Source organism: Penicillium cataractarum, assembly GCF_028827025.1.
Source record: "Penicillium cataractarum strain IBT 29864 chromosome Unknown utg000007l, whole genome shotgun sequence".
NCBI lineage: Eukaryota > Fungi > Ascomycota > Eurotiomycetes > Eurotiales > Aspergillaceae > Penicillium > Penicillium cataractarum.
Window position 1 is genome coordinate 709,768 of NW_026622743.1, and position 13,481 is coordinate 723,248.

At 52.3% G+C, this 13,481-nt stretch overlaps 7 protein-coding genes across 7 annotated transcripts; 3 read left to right on the top strand and 4 right to left on the bottom strand.

The window, feature by feature from the left end:
* Positions 1-18: 18 nt before the first annotated feature.
* N7496_007896 (endonuclease III domain-containing protein) lies at positions 19-2,436 on the top strand (the record flags this gene model as incomplete). The annotated part of the gene is made up of 1 exon (XM_056700815.1): positions 19-2,436. One exon carries the CDS (start codon positions 19-21, stop codon positions 2,434-2,436), a length of 2,418 nt encoding a protein of 805 aa, XP_056552878.1.
* Positions 2,437-2,866: 430 nt separating this feature from the next.
* Positions 2,867-4,938, top strand: N7496_007897 (aldehyde dehydrogenase family protein; the record flags this gene model as incomplete). Its single annotated transcript, XM_056700816.1, has 3 exons — positions 2,867-3,133; positions 3,227-3,408; positions 3,477-4,938. 3 exons carry the CDS (start codon positions 2,867-2,869, stop codon positions 4,936-4,938), a joined length of 1,911 nt encoding a protein of 636 aa, XP_056552879.1.
* A 361-nt stretch (positions 4,939-5,299) lies between these two features.
* Positions 5,300-6,847, bottom strand: N7496_007898 (uncharacterized protein; the record flags this gene model as incomplete). The annotated part of the gene is made up of 1 exon (XM_056700817.1): positions 5,300-6,847. The coding sequence occupies one exon, from the start codon at positions 6,845-6,847 to the stop codon at positions 5,300-5,302; it is 1,548 nt and encodes a 515-aa protein (XP_056552880.1).
* Positions 6,848-8,005: 1,158 nt separating this feature from the next.
* Positions 8,006-8,261, top strand: N7496_007899 (uncharacterized protein; the record flags this gene model as incomplete). The annotated part of the gene is made up of 2 exons (XM_056700818.1): positions 8,006-8,026; positions 8,085-8,261. The coding sequence occupies 2 exons, from the start codon at positions 8,006-8,008 to the stop codon at positions 8,259-8,261; spliced, it is 198 nt and encodes a 65-aa protein (XP_056552881.1).
* A 354-nt stretch (positions 8,262-8,615) lies between these two features.
* N7496_007900 (uncharacterized protein) lies at positions 8,616-9,662 on the bottom strand (the record flags this gene model as incomplete). The annotated part of the gene is made up of 1 exon (XM_056700819.1): positions 8,616-9,662. One exon carries the CDS (start codon positions 9,660-9,662, stop codon positions 8,616-8,618), a length of 1,047 nt encoding a protein of 348 aa, XP_056552882.1.
* A 1,107-nt stretch (positions 9,663-10,769) lies between these two features.
* Positions 10,770-11,528, bottom strand: N7496_007901 (F1F0 ATP synthase subunit d; the record flags this gene model as incomplete). The annotated part of the gene is made up of 4 exons (XM_056700820.1): positions 10,770-10,799; positions 10,862-10,948; positions 11,017-11,412; positions 11,520-11,528. 4 exons carry the CDS (start codon positions 11,526-11,528, stop codon positions 10,770-10,772), a joined length of 522 nt encoding a protein of 173 aa, XP_056552883.1.
* A 419-nt stretch (positions 11,529-11,947) lies between these two features.
* Positions 11,948-12,758, bottom strand: N7496_007902 (nascent polypeptide-associated complex subunit alpha; the record flags this gene model as incomplete). The annotated part of the gene is made up of 3 exons (XM_056700821.1): positions 11,948-12,278; positions 12,337-12,395; positions 12,540-12,758. The coding sequence occupies 3 exons, from the start codon at positions 12,756-12,758 to the stop codon at positions 11,948-11,950; spliced, it is 609 nt and encodes a 202-aa protein (XP_056552884.1).
* Positions 12,759-13,481: the final 723 nt, after the last annotated feature.

Genomic DNA, 13,481 nt, shown 5'->3' on the forward strand with positions numbered 1-13,481 from the left:
GCGACTTCTGAAGTCTTAATGGCTCGGCCAACAACCCGGTCCCGAGCCAGGGACGGCTTTCCTGCAGCATCAACTGTTCAAACGGTGCCACAGAAACGCAAGAGAGCCGGTCCGAAGTCAAAGAGCTCTACAAAATTGCCCTCCTTCATTGAGAATGAAGATTTGGGAGCAGTCGAGGATAGTGGGGCTTCTGCCTCGCCGGTGGCTCACAATGAACCCTCGCATGAGGCATCACCGAGGATCAAGCTCATCTTCAGAAGCCCTCAAACAGGGACGCCCGACTCCCAAGTAAAATCCACCGAACCTCGAATTACATCTCCACTTGTGGCTGACGGTTCTCAGAATTTTGGCAGTCCTTCTTTAGTTCCATCGCCTACGGAAGGCGATTCTGGTATCTCACTTGCCAGTGCTGAAAAGGAAGGATCCTTTCCAAAGGAGACCGGTGTCTATGGGATTTCAACAGAGCCTACAGAGCCTATTTCCTTGACAAATTCCGTCGATACAAATGCTGCGGTTCTTGAAGAGCAGTCTCTCGGCAAGATTGATGCTCCGCCTGTTACGGTCTCGGAGGCTCCGAATGAAACGTTGACCCCATCAGCTCCTTCTGAGGTGACTCGCAATCTAGACACTGATCCAGATATTCTTGCCCAATCTGCGATTCCTGTCAATGGCATTGAGACTAACGAGCAATTGCTTGATGCAATTGATACCAATGAATCGGTCACAACTCCACAACCCACCGTTGTTGTGCAGGACACTCCAGCTCTCATTGAACTTCCACACAATCTGGGATTTCTGCCTGCGTCGACTGGTGTTGCCATCTCTACTGTGCCTGCCAGTGGTATTCCTAAAGAGACTCAATCTCAGCCTCTCCGTGAGAACGATGTCACCGTCCCGGTTGCAAATGATAAGCCTCTGGTTGATACCGCTGTCCCGACAGCCTCAGCAGCTCAGGAAGCAGATACACCGAAAAAGCCAGTCAAGAAATCCAACTACGGCTTGACTCCTGGTCGAAGCCCATATCCTGATTTCAAAGCACCATCTGCAGAGGCGTGCCACATAGTCAATGACCTACTCACACAGGCCCATGGGGAAGTCATTGCCCCCAAGACGATTCCTGAACCTTCACTCACCGTTACTGGCTGCGGTGAGGTCCCCTCGGTGCTAGATGCTTTGATCCGTACTCTTCTCAGCGGTGCCACTACTGGAAGCAATTCCGCCAAAGCCTTCAACGGGCTCGTGCAGCGATTTGGGACACTTACGGAGGGAATCGGCAAGGGTAGTGTGAACTGGGATGCTGTTCGGCGGGCGCCATTGCATGACGTCTTCAAAGCTATCGAACAAGGTGGCTTGGCAGACATCAAAAGCAAGAACTTGAAGGCTCTGCTGGATCAAGTCTACGAGGAGAACCAAGAGCGCAAGAATCGGCACAATGCCGAGGATTCTGCTACCGACATTGAGAAGCCAGGCATGTCATCTGACGAAGCCAAAGAGGCTGATGAGGCCAAGGAGTACGATATCGCCAGTGCCAACGATCATTTCCTCAACCTTCAATACGTACACAAGTACAGCAAAAACAAAGCTTTGAAGGCTCTGATCAGGTATCCCGGTATCGGACCCAAGACGGCAGCCTGCGTGCTTCTCTTCTGTCTGCAACGCCCTTGCTTCGCGGTCGACACACACATCTTCCGTATCTGCAAGTGGCTTGGCTGGGTGCCGGAGAAAGCTAATGAGGTCACGGCCTTCAGCCATCTGGACGTCAAGATCCCTGATGAGCTGAAGTACTCCCTTCACCAGCTTTTCATCAAGCATGGCAAAGAGTGTCCACGCTGCCGGGCAATTACCAGTCCAACAAGCGCAGACTGGGAGAAGGGGTGCGTCATTGAGGAACTGGTCAAGCGGACAGGAAGGAAGATAGTAGGCCCCTCTTGCCTGCATACGCAGGCTGGGCCTGCAAAGCGAATTTCAAAGACAACCAAGAAGATTGTCAAGAGGACCGCCAACGGCAAGCGTGCTACCAAGGCCAAGACCACCAGAAAGACGGCAACGGTCACTCGTGCGACAAGGAAGTCTACAGAAATCCAATCGGATACTCTGCAGGGCCCATCCGCTGAAGCTGTAGAGCAACCGGGAGAGTCCCAGCCTCCGCATGATCAATCTCAGATGTCGGCACAGTCGGGAACTTTGAAGCGCAAGCGTGGCAACTCAGATGCTAAGGTTCCTCTTAGAAAGCAGCCAAGTCGCACCAGCAAGAAGACTTATCAGGCTGTTGCTTCAAAGGCGAAATCTACACGAAAGGGGAAGAGGCCTGCTTCAAAGAAGACTGCCGCTAAGAAGTCGAGCACTCGGAAGCCAGCGAAGAAGCCACAGCCTGCTGCTCCCACTGGAACTCGCACGTCGCAACGGTTGAAACTGATTGTCGGGCAGAAATCTTGAATGAAGCCTTGAACCTTCTCCTTTATCTGAAGGATGAACTATCGCTTACATGACTTTATGTTTTCCGCTTTTCATCAATTGGGGTGGCGTTGATCTTTACCTGGTTACAAGCAATATGCCATGTATGGTGGATGCATTACCACTAGCTCGGGGGATCAGGATACGTTTTGCTATTTTTCATGACAAAATGCTTAGCATAGTTAGCTATTCAACAGACAATTTTCTAAATTCATAGTTCATTATTACAACTCTTTATTTCCATTGAAATCTGCTACTAACCAGCATACACAACCATCAGACCACCGAATGCCCCAAGTGGCCTTATCAGCCCGCCTATCAACAAAAAGATCCCCGAGCCCGCGGAGCTTTCCTCCTAAACACCACAGCTCCAGGGGCAACGCCCACTCCCACCAATCCACCTCCTGCCAGCATGGACCAACTACTCTCTTACCTCCCGCCGACCGTGCTAGACTTTATCGAGACCCATGGCTCATGTGTTACCACAGAACACGCGCAATGGGCTGGCGTCGCGCTGGTCTCCCTGGCCGTCGCCTACGCGGGGTACCTCTATATTCTGTGCCTGAAAGAGGCCGCCGTGTCCTTCAATGTGCCATTGCCAGCAGAAGTTCGCAATAGCGCTGGTGGAAAGAAGTGGGAGGAGATTACTGGTGTTGAGAAGCGCGTGTTGGAGGATCAGGTTCGGGGGTGAGTTAAGACATTGGGAGAGCTTCGTTACTGTCGGAATTGCGGTTTGAGGAATTGGGCTAACATGGCTGGTACTTGGATCTAGGTCTGGAACGATAATCTGATTATGAGCTATTGCCCTGCTGATGGGCGTGTCTTGGGCAATGGTATCAAGCCGGCGACGGTGCAGGATGTCAATGATGCCGTGCAAGCTGCAAAGGCTGCGCAGCGGGAGTGGGCGACGACGAGTTTTGCTGAGCGCAGAAAGGTTCTTCGCACTCTTTTGAAGTATGTCAGCCTTCAAGACACCTACAGTATTCTATGGAGCTTGACAGCTAACTTGACTCCCCTGTTAGATATGTTCTCGATCACCAAGATGACATCGTAACCGCATGCTGCCTCGACTCCGGAAAGACCAAAGTGGATGCCTCGTTCGGCGAGATCCTCGTCACTGCGGAAAAGCTCAAGTGGACTATTGACCATGGCGAGAAGGCACTGTTGCCATCGCGCCGGCCAACCAATTTCCTGATGATGTACAAGAAGAACATGGTGACCTACGAGCCACTGGGCGTGGTGTCTGCAGCCGTCTCATGGAACTATCCCTTCCACAACTTCATCGGACCCGTCATTAGCGCATTGTTCTCCGGCAATGCCATCGTCGTTAAGCCCTCCGAACAGACTGCCTGGTGCACCGCATTCTTCCTAGACATCGTCCGCGGCGCGCTATCCAGCTGCGGACACTCGCGCGATCTCGTCCAAACCGCCGTCTGCCTCCCCGCCGTAGCAGACAAGCTAACCTCGCACCCTGACATTGCCCACATCACCTTTATCGGCTCTCGCCCCGTCGCTCACAAAGTCTGCGCCTCAGCCGCCAAATCCCTAACCCCAGTCTGCGTCGAACTCGGCGGCAAAGACCCAGCCGTAATCCTCGACGACGCCCGCACAATCCGCAACCTCCCCGCCATCTCCTCAATCCTCATGCGCGGCGTCTTCCAATCCGCCGGTCAGAACTGCATCGGCGTCGAGCGCGTCATCGCTCTGCCAGGTACCTATTCCAAACTCATCGAGCTCGTCACCCCACGCATTCGCGCCCTCCGCCTCGGCTCAATCCTCCTCGACACACCTACCGAATCAACCACAACCCCAGATATGGGCGCCATGATCTCCCCAGCCTCCTTCGACAAACTCGAGGGCCTCATCGCCGAAGCAGTCGGCCAAGGCGCACGCCTCCTAGCCGGCGGCAAGCGCTACACACACCCCACCCACGTCCACGGCCACTATTTCGCGCCTACGCTCCTCGTCGATGTCACCCGGGACATGCGCATCGCGCAAGAAGAGCTCTTCGCACCAGTCTTCCTCATAATGCGCGCCGAATCTCCCACCGACGCAGTCGCAATCGCTAACTCAACCCTCTACGCCCTCGGCGCAAGTGTCTTCGGCCACAGCGCAGCCGACGTGCAGACCTGCGTCCGCGGTATCCACGCCGGCATGGTCTCCGTGAACGATTTTGGCGCGTACTACGCCGTGCAGTTGCCCTTTGGCGGTGTCAAGGGGTCCGGGTATGGCCGGTTTGCGGGTGACGAGGGTCTGCGTGGATTGTGTAATCTCAAGGCTGTTTGTGTGGATAAGTTTCCCAAGGTTATGGGGACTGCGATTCCGCCGAGGGTGGATTATCCGATTCAGAAGCGGGAGGGGACTGCTGGGGCGAAGGATGGGCGTTCTGCGTGGGAGATGTGTAAGGGTGTTGTTGAGACGGGGTATCAGATTACGCTTGGTGGGCGTGTTGCTGGTATTTTGCGGTTGTTGGGGAATATGTGAGGATGTATAGTTAAGCAAGGGTGGTTTGTTTGATTCAGGGAGGTTAGTAGAACGCTACTTAGGCTTGTTTTGATCAGGTCAAGGGCTGGTCTCTACGAGGTTGTACGATATCTTTTTAATGCCATGTATACATCAACAAAATAATTCATTCATTTCTCGTTTCACAGGTCAATATTGTACATAAATCTTACACAAGATAGGACAGTCGTACTGTCCTAGGTATCACGAAGGTCATTGACATAGTCAACTGACCAAGGGTATCAAACAACATAATCGCTCATAAAAACACGACCCTCGGAAGGGCCACATAAGATCCCATCACAATGGCAATGGAAACCTCGGGCACGCATATCCCACCACATCACTTCTTCAACGAATCACTCTCCTCCACCCACCAATTGTCAACATGGAACTGCGACTCGACCAGCCAGTTCTTCAGCGGCGCACGCTGCGGCGCAAGCACTTGCTCAATGAACCGACAAGCCTCGACATCCGTCGTGTCCAGCTGACCACAATTAAACAATTGGCCCTGCGGGAAAGTCTCGACGTAATCCTTTTGTTCCGGCAGTCGTAGCATGAAATTGACCACCCAGGTCGCCAGCCTTCCATTGATGTTATTGTATGGGGTTGGGCCGCGCTGTGCGAGACGCATGTTCTCATGCGCCCACTGCAGGATCTCAGGGCCTCTGGTGGGGAGCGATTCTGCGCTGGCACGGATGAGCGCTTCGAAGAAGGCTGCGTTTAGATGATGCCTATCGGGCCTATCGGGCCTAAAGCGGCCCACCTGGGTGACGGTTATGAAGTGGTCTGAGGGGAACATGTAACACTTAGGTCGGCCTTCTCGGGACACGTGGAAGCGGTAGAAGTATTCGTCAAGTTTCAGGAGCGATATGAGCGCGTTGTAGTTGTGGGTGCGGAGGGCTTTATCGACGCCCTCGTGTAGCACGCTACGGCGGACCCATGAGTTAGTCAAGGGTGAAGGGGTTCCGGTTTGAGCGTAGTTGTTCGAACACATGCGCAGCATCTCCAGGTACATTACGTCGTTCGGGGTGAAGCCCGTACTGCGGCCGCGGAGGAGGTGGTCGGGGAACTTTATGATTGACAGGGCCGGCCGGGTGACGGTGTAATTCATCGTCTCGGAGCGTATCTCAATCTTCACCATGGGTTGAACGCGGAGCTTGTACTGGTGTGGAGCGGGGGTGAGCGCACCGCGTCCCGCTTGGGAACTATGATACCTGTCTGGTGCAAGCTCGAGGGGCGGTCCCTCGCCAGAGAATTCACGAATCGTATCGTCCTGGCGATTCATAAACTTTTCCAATGCGGCTTGCTGATCCAGTTCCATCGTCATACCGTGATTGATCCATAGTCGGTGGATAGTGAGGATCATGAGAGTTGGTATCTGCTCGCGCACGCGCTCCATGGTACACCACCGAGTGCGAAGAACCTCTTGCTGTAGCATACCTCGCTCGGGGAGCTCGAGGGGTACGTATTTCAGCGGCCGCAGGATGCGCTTGATAGGCTCACTGTCCGGATTGGTCGAGTTATCATCCCAAAGGGCAAGGATGATAAGGATCTTGTAGATTTTTTCTCTCGAGACTGCGGCGGCGATAACAGGTGATGCTCGTGGCAGGTTCAGATTCAGCGACTTGAGAAAGATCTGCTCCAGGATCTCTACCGGCAGACTCTCGAGCATCGACAGCCGGCGCGGGGCCGGGGTCGATTCGAGATTCGGGGTCGCCGGGGACGGAACCGGGGGCGCAGTTGTCGATCGGACCGGCATCTTGAAGGGACGGCCAGGGGGCCGCTTGGGCTTGAATGGGGACCGTGTAGATTTGGCAATCCTGTAGTTGGAGTTGGGTCTGGAGATATGTGTAGCTGGTGGGACGCGTTGTTTCTTCTCGCGCCTCATCGCGAGGCTATCACCGCTTTTGCGGTGAGCCATGGCATATCACAAGAATACTCGCGCCTCAATATGTTTCCCTGCTCCATCGCAGCCGTATCTGCAACTAGTACTCCATTGTCGATGTTTTTCTTTGAGTCTCCGAAGGTTCGATCTCCGAAGCGGCGCGAATTGTTCCCGATCGCCTTTGGATCGCTGATTGGTGGGAGATCAGCCCGTTGCCACGAGCGTCTAGGCCAGGGTTGTCGTTGATCACGTGGACTCACGTGATGTAAGAGTTTATTACCCCACTTTGTATTGTCCAAGTCAGGTTTAGCGTATAGCCGCGTGATATCAAGTGACGTCAGTGACATCTAGGAACGTCAGGGTCTTTTGCCCTCTGGAGAGGTTCGTGGGGATGGAGAAAGGGTAAGGAACATGAGATGCATCCATGAATAATAACAGGGTCAGTGCCAATACTCAATGCAAAGGTCTAGCCAACGAAAAGCTCACAACAGCCACACCAACGAACCTAGCCCGTGGCAGGGATCACCTAGAAATCAAGGAATTGGTCCAGCCAGAGCGTCGTGATGACGGCATACAATCGAGCTCCCAACCCAATCCGACTGCATGTCTTGTACTTTGTAACGTGTAGCTCTCTCCCTTCTTCATCTCCATTCCACACCGAGCATTAAATTGCAGAACGTGGCTGTCATCTCCCTGTTCTCTTCTATACTTCCCACTTCCGTATTGGCTGCTGTGAAACTACGTCAGTTTTATCTCAGCCCTATTGTCATTATCCACACCTCGAAGCATTCCTCCTATCCAGCGAAAATCCTGTTGGTCCTCTGCCAATTTCGCAATACACCGTCTATCATTCACCTCTTTCAGCCACCAGTTACGTATCTGGAAGCACCAAAAAAGAAGCATCGTGTGGCTGTTTCTGTTTGATCCCCTACCTTGGCAATCAAGTTCTGATTAGGACCACTTGACGCCTGATCTCATTTCCTTGTTTGCTTTAAAAGGCCCTCCCCTGCGTCACCTTCATATATTTCTTCTACCATGCGTCCATTCAGCGACACTTCCACCCACGCTACTGCCTCCTCCAGCTCTGGACCGGCTATTCCAATCAAGCCCAAGCCTTAAACTACTCTCCCAAAAACCCCTCGACGTTATATCCTTGACAAAATGGGTGCTGTCGTCTCCTGTGTATGGAACCCCCATGATCCATGATCAAGCTTCAATACTAATATCCTCTTCTCTCTAGATCACCAGCGTCTTCCACGCTATCGGCCGCTGCCTCATGGGCATCGTCAATGCCATCGGCTCCATCCTCCGTGCCATCCTTGACGGAATCATCACCATCTTCGATGTGATCATCTCCTGTCTCACCTGCCAGGGTTGCTCAGGGCGCCGGCGTCATCGAACCAGATCACGAGTCTGATGGGGCTACAAAACCCTTGTCGACGAAACAAGCCGACCATACTATGTCACACCCGGGATAAGCATTTTGGTCGGCCCTGTCTAGTGGTTTTCTTCTTTGACGGTGCCATGATTTATCCGGGTTGCTTTTCTTTTCTGAGATGGCCTTGACGGCTCTTAGTTTTTTCTTTATTATCTATGCTACATACCCAGGCGCGTTAATATGAGGATTGCTTTGGATATTGAACCATTGTTCAGCTATGTCCTTCGTAATGCTATATGCAACTGTAGAGTCGAATAAGCTATACAGGTATAGTCGTATAAATGCAAATAGAGTTACAGTGTACGCCGTGGTTCAATGCAGCGCTCATCAATGCTAATCACTCAACTGGCAAGTTGTCCCAGTCAACCGCAGCAGATCCTCCTTCGCCGAAGCAGGAATAACATCCCACCGCTCATTCAAAATACAACTAGCAAACGGATCCCCCGAACCCCGGGCATACCTCCGTATCAAATGATAATGCTCGGCCTGGAACGGCCAAGTAACCGGAACCCGACAATTCGCCGCACGAAACGACATGCGCAATAACCGACGAAACGGCTCAATCCTACGTCTTCGAATCAACCTTGTCGTAATCACCACAGAGCGCTCCGCCGAATGTTCATCCTCGTCTAGATAAAAATCCGAAGAAAGTAACTGCAGAAACTCGAATTGCGCATCCGACCACGGCTCCTGCAGTACTTTATCCGGTATTCGACCGGGTCCGATAACCACCGAACAAGGTAATCGAAACAAATCATTCTCATAGTAAATCTCATTCGGCTCCCGGATCTGCACAGCACCAAAGTGGAACCAAATAGCAACTTTTCGATCGAAACTGCGCGATAACGAAGACCGCTCTCCATCCGGTAACTGCGCAGGAAGAACGAGATCTCCCTTCCCACGCCGTCCATCAACGGCTTTATCACAACTGTCCAGATCATCGAATCGGTCATCCAACGAATCCAGTATCCCCCGATCTTCCTCTGAAAAGACCAAATCCGCACACTTGCGTCTGATAGCATGATCCACGTATTCCCGCTGACACCGCCTCATAAGTGGTAACGTACACCAGCGACATGTCAGAATCGCGGTCTGCAATTTCTGCCTCTGCTCCCACTCCAGGGCCCAGAAATCCAGCGGCGGGGGCAGGAAATCCGGTGTGAAGAAGCCCTCCCTCGAGCCGGGGTTCGTGCTACTGAAGACTAGGCGGATAAGCCATGTGTAGAGCACGGGGTTGGATAGTGCGCGGGCCAGACGGGGTGATGCCCGGGGTAAGTTGATTTCCAGACTGTGGAGGAAGATTAATTGGAGGATTTCGACGGGCAGAGATTCCAGGCGTGATGTGCACGTGTGGACGGGCAGCGGATCGAATGGACCCATTTGAGAGGTTAGGAGGGTTGTCGTTTTTATTGGAATGCCTCTTAGCTTTTTTTTAGCTGGGAATAAGATGTCTGTCGATTATTTTTATCCGTAATCGTGCCGTTATGGAGAGTTCAACGTCTTTCAATAGGGGCGGGTAGAAAGAAGATGACTCCGTTCATCTCAGTGACATGATTGTCCACGATATCCGAAAAGCAGAACAATCATGACGAGGCCATTGGAGCGACCGGTCACGCATGTAGGAAACAAAACTAAAAGGATTCAACGAGGCATCAAGAGAGGGGAGGAGGGGTGAGGAGGGGGGGGAAGTGGATAGACCTGAATAGATGGTGAAATGACATGTCTTGGCATGGGCTGTTAGGCTCACGCTATTCGGCGTTATGACATCGTGGTGTGGCGCTGTCAGCTGGGGATTGCATTATAGCATTCTGCATAGAAGGTAGCTCTATGGCTGGATATTAGAGACGGTGCATTCTTGCCATCGTAGCTATGTCATTAATGCTGTGGTCGTCTATTTGGTGGCATTCCGATTGATCTTGGGGCTCTTCGTATACGAGGAGTGGGACCGTTGCTGCACGAGAACACGAGATTGATGCAGCTGTAAATAATTGAAGCACTATCCATCAATGATGACTCCAGGCCACTTAATGATATATTTCCTGACTAGGTTTATCCATTGCTTTATCCTTAATCTTTACTATAAGTGTGGTTGTCGGGAACCTAAACCCGCTCGTCCCAAGGTTGGCCCAGCCCGATATATATCTTGTTCAGGTACCTATACTTCCACCCTCTAGGTTATCCCACCAGTTTCCACATTGATAGTTAAAATCAATCCCGTCTACGCTAGACTCTGCGATTAAATCGCTAAACTATCTACGAACAAGATACTCGAGCGCAAGAGATAGATCTGTCACACAGGAAACGCAGAAACCATCTGGATTTGAATTTGTTTCTATACACATCCCATCCGCCCCACCACACCAACGATGGGAGGTTTCTAACCGTACCCTGGCGAAAGCGCCATATGCTTGACATTGAAAAAATACATCTTGCGGTGTAATGACACGGGGGATAACAAGGGGAATTGGAGGGAAATGGTCCCACCGTTTAAACGGCGGACAGATCGCCGAAGCGCTCCTGTAAGAAAAGCATGAGTATTGGCAAACCACAAACCGTAAGTATAATAGGTTGCAACGTACCTTGTAGCCGGGCGGCATCCACTTGCCCTTGGAAACGAGGGAGGCGGTCTTCTCGTCGATCTCGGGCTGGGCAGAGGCAACCTCGTCCTAGAAGCGAAATAAAAACGTAATAAGCGACCAATCCAACCACATGCATAATCCGCACAAATACGTACCACGGTGAGGTCCTCGAAGGGACGAGCAGTCTCGATGTTCTCCAGGGTCTTCTGGAGGTTGACAAGCTCGGCATCGATCTTGCCCTTGGTCTGCTCGGCGTTCTGGACGGCCTGGGCCTCGAAGGCATCGATGGCCTTCAGCTGGCGGCTGACATCGTAAGAGGCGGGCTTGAAGGTCTTGAAGTGGTTCTCGATCTCGTCAATGACGGCCTGGTTCTTGAGGAGACCGCGGTAGTGGGCGAAGTCGATGGTCTGGGGCTGCTCGGACAGGACCTGGACCTTGCGGCGGGCATCGTCGTTGCGCTTCTTGAAGGACTGCAGAGAGGCGGCGGTCTGGCCGCGGAGGCCAAGGGAGGTCGAAACCTTGGCCCAGTCGATCTTGAGTGCGGCGCTGCGCTGTTCCGGGTAAGGGGAGGAGTTTTGGTTAGCCGTTTTGCTCGTGCGGATTCCCGGCTCGGGGCCAGTCTGGGGATGCGCAGGGGAATGGGCTCGATGTGACCTACAGCTGCCATTGTGACGGGAGGAGAGATAAGTGGTGGAGGTGGAGAGAAGGAGGGGGGAGGTTTCGATGTGCAGGGAGGTGCCGGACAGGCGAGTTTGACTCGGAAAGGTTTGGATGCGGGTGGCACGTGACGACCCGGCATCCGAGCATCGGCTGAGAAGAAAGAGCTGGGATAACGATATACAAGACCGCAAAAGAACAACAAATTAATTCAAGATTAATTTAAATTGACCGAATTTAGAATTTAGATATTCAAGGTTAGCCAGAGGTTACAATTTTACCATAGTTGAATATATCAGGTTGTGAGTTCGAATTCTTTTTGGGTTAATTTGTGTACACTAAAACGCAATCTACGATGAATTGTAATCCATCGGACTGCTAAAACCCAAGCCACTCAAGAGAACCGCATTGACCACCAATTGAAGGTCATTATATGCTGAGGGCCATGATCGAGTTCACGATATCATTGTCATTCTCCCGAAGGGCCTTGACAGCCTTCTTGCGGGAAACGCTGGCCTGGGCCATGACCAACTCAATGTCCTTAGCCTCAAGACCAGCCTCGTCAACCTCCTCACCATCATCCTCTTCCTCCTCCTTCTTGGCCTCGACCTCGGGGGCCTTGCCCTTGCCGTGGTCGTGGTCGTGGTCATGGTCGTGGTCGTGACCGGCGTGCTCGGCAGCCTCGGCGGCAGCAAGCTGCTGGGCAGCGGAAGCCTGGGCCTGGGCGTTCAGGTCCTCAATCTTGGCCTCACCGAAGATGCTAGATATAAGAGTCAGCAAGGAGTTCGCATGAAGTTGTTGCAGAAAAAGCCACATACATCCAGGTGTTGCTGGAGGGGGATCGGTAGACGTCGGGCTGGTTAACGACGAAGAGGATCTGTAGCGCCGAAGAAAAGGGAATCAGTATTTCTGAAAGCAAGTAGAGCTGCCGCATTTGTTCGCAATGATGCCCATGGGTAGCTAGCATCATCTTGACGTTTTGCGACTAGCCGTAATAGGTGGATAGGTGGTGTCTTCATACGTTCTTGGGGCGGCGGAGGGTAACACGGGTGATGCCAGGGACGTGCTTCAGGCCGAGCTTAGCAATGGCCTTGCGGGCCTTCTTCTCGTTGCGAGAGTGGATGGTGACAGCAGCACCGCCGGGGATGACGGGCTCGTCGCCAGCCTCAGACTCGGAGTCGCTCTCGACGGTCTTGGGGACCTCCTCATCGGGAAGCTCTTCAACGCGGGGGTCGGCCATTGTGAATGTATAAGGTGATCTAATAAGCGGCGAAGCGAACAAAGTCAACGTGTTAGTTCAACGTTAAGATGAGATTAAAGTTGCGCAATTCGAGTGAAGAAGGTGTCGGCCAAGGTGGGATAGTGGGAGTGGTGGGCATTGAGTGGACAGAGGTCGACCAGCCCCTCCCACGAACCACACAAAAGCTCGGAAAATCAAGGGTTTCGAGGTAGGGATTTCATTTTGACGAGGGATCGGGCAGTTCAACGCACCTGAAGCACAGAGATGAAGCTGTGGTGGAAGCGGGGTGGATTTTGTTGGTTCGTGAGGTTGAAGGTTCACGTAGCTGTGCGGCAGCCCCGTCGGCCGAAAATCGTTAGCGAGGCGGTTGCCCACCCCGGACTCCCACACTGTGCCCTCGTCAGGACTGACTATGTAACACATAGTTAACTATACATCATAGTTAAGATGGATCTGGAAATTCTATTTACATATACCATACTTCTAGAAAATGCACTATTTATTTCTTTACAATGAAAAGTCTTCTCTGGCCACTTTTACATAAATTCATTTTGCTCTCTTTCCTTTACGGAAAGAAGAGTTTCCCAGATCTATCAAAAAGAGGAGCTCCCGGTTTAGGGGCCTAGACGCAGAGCAGAACTATGACACAAGCCCTTGCCGGGATATCAAGGTAGTTGAATCATTTTTGCTGTAGATCGATTAATGAATACAGCGATTTTGCTG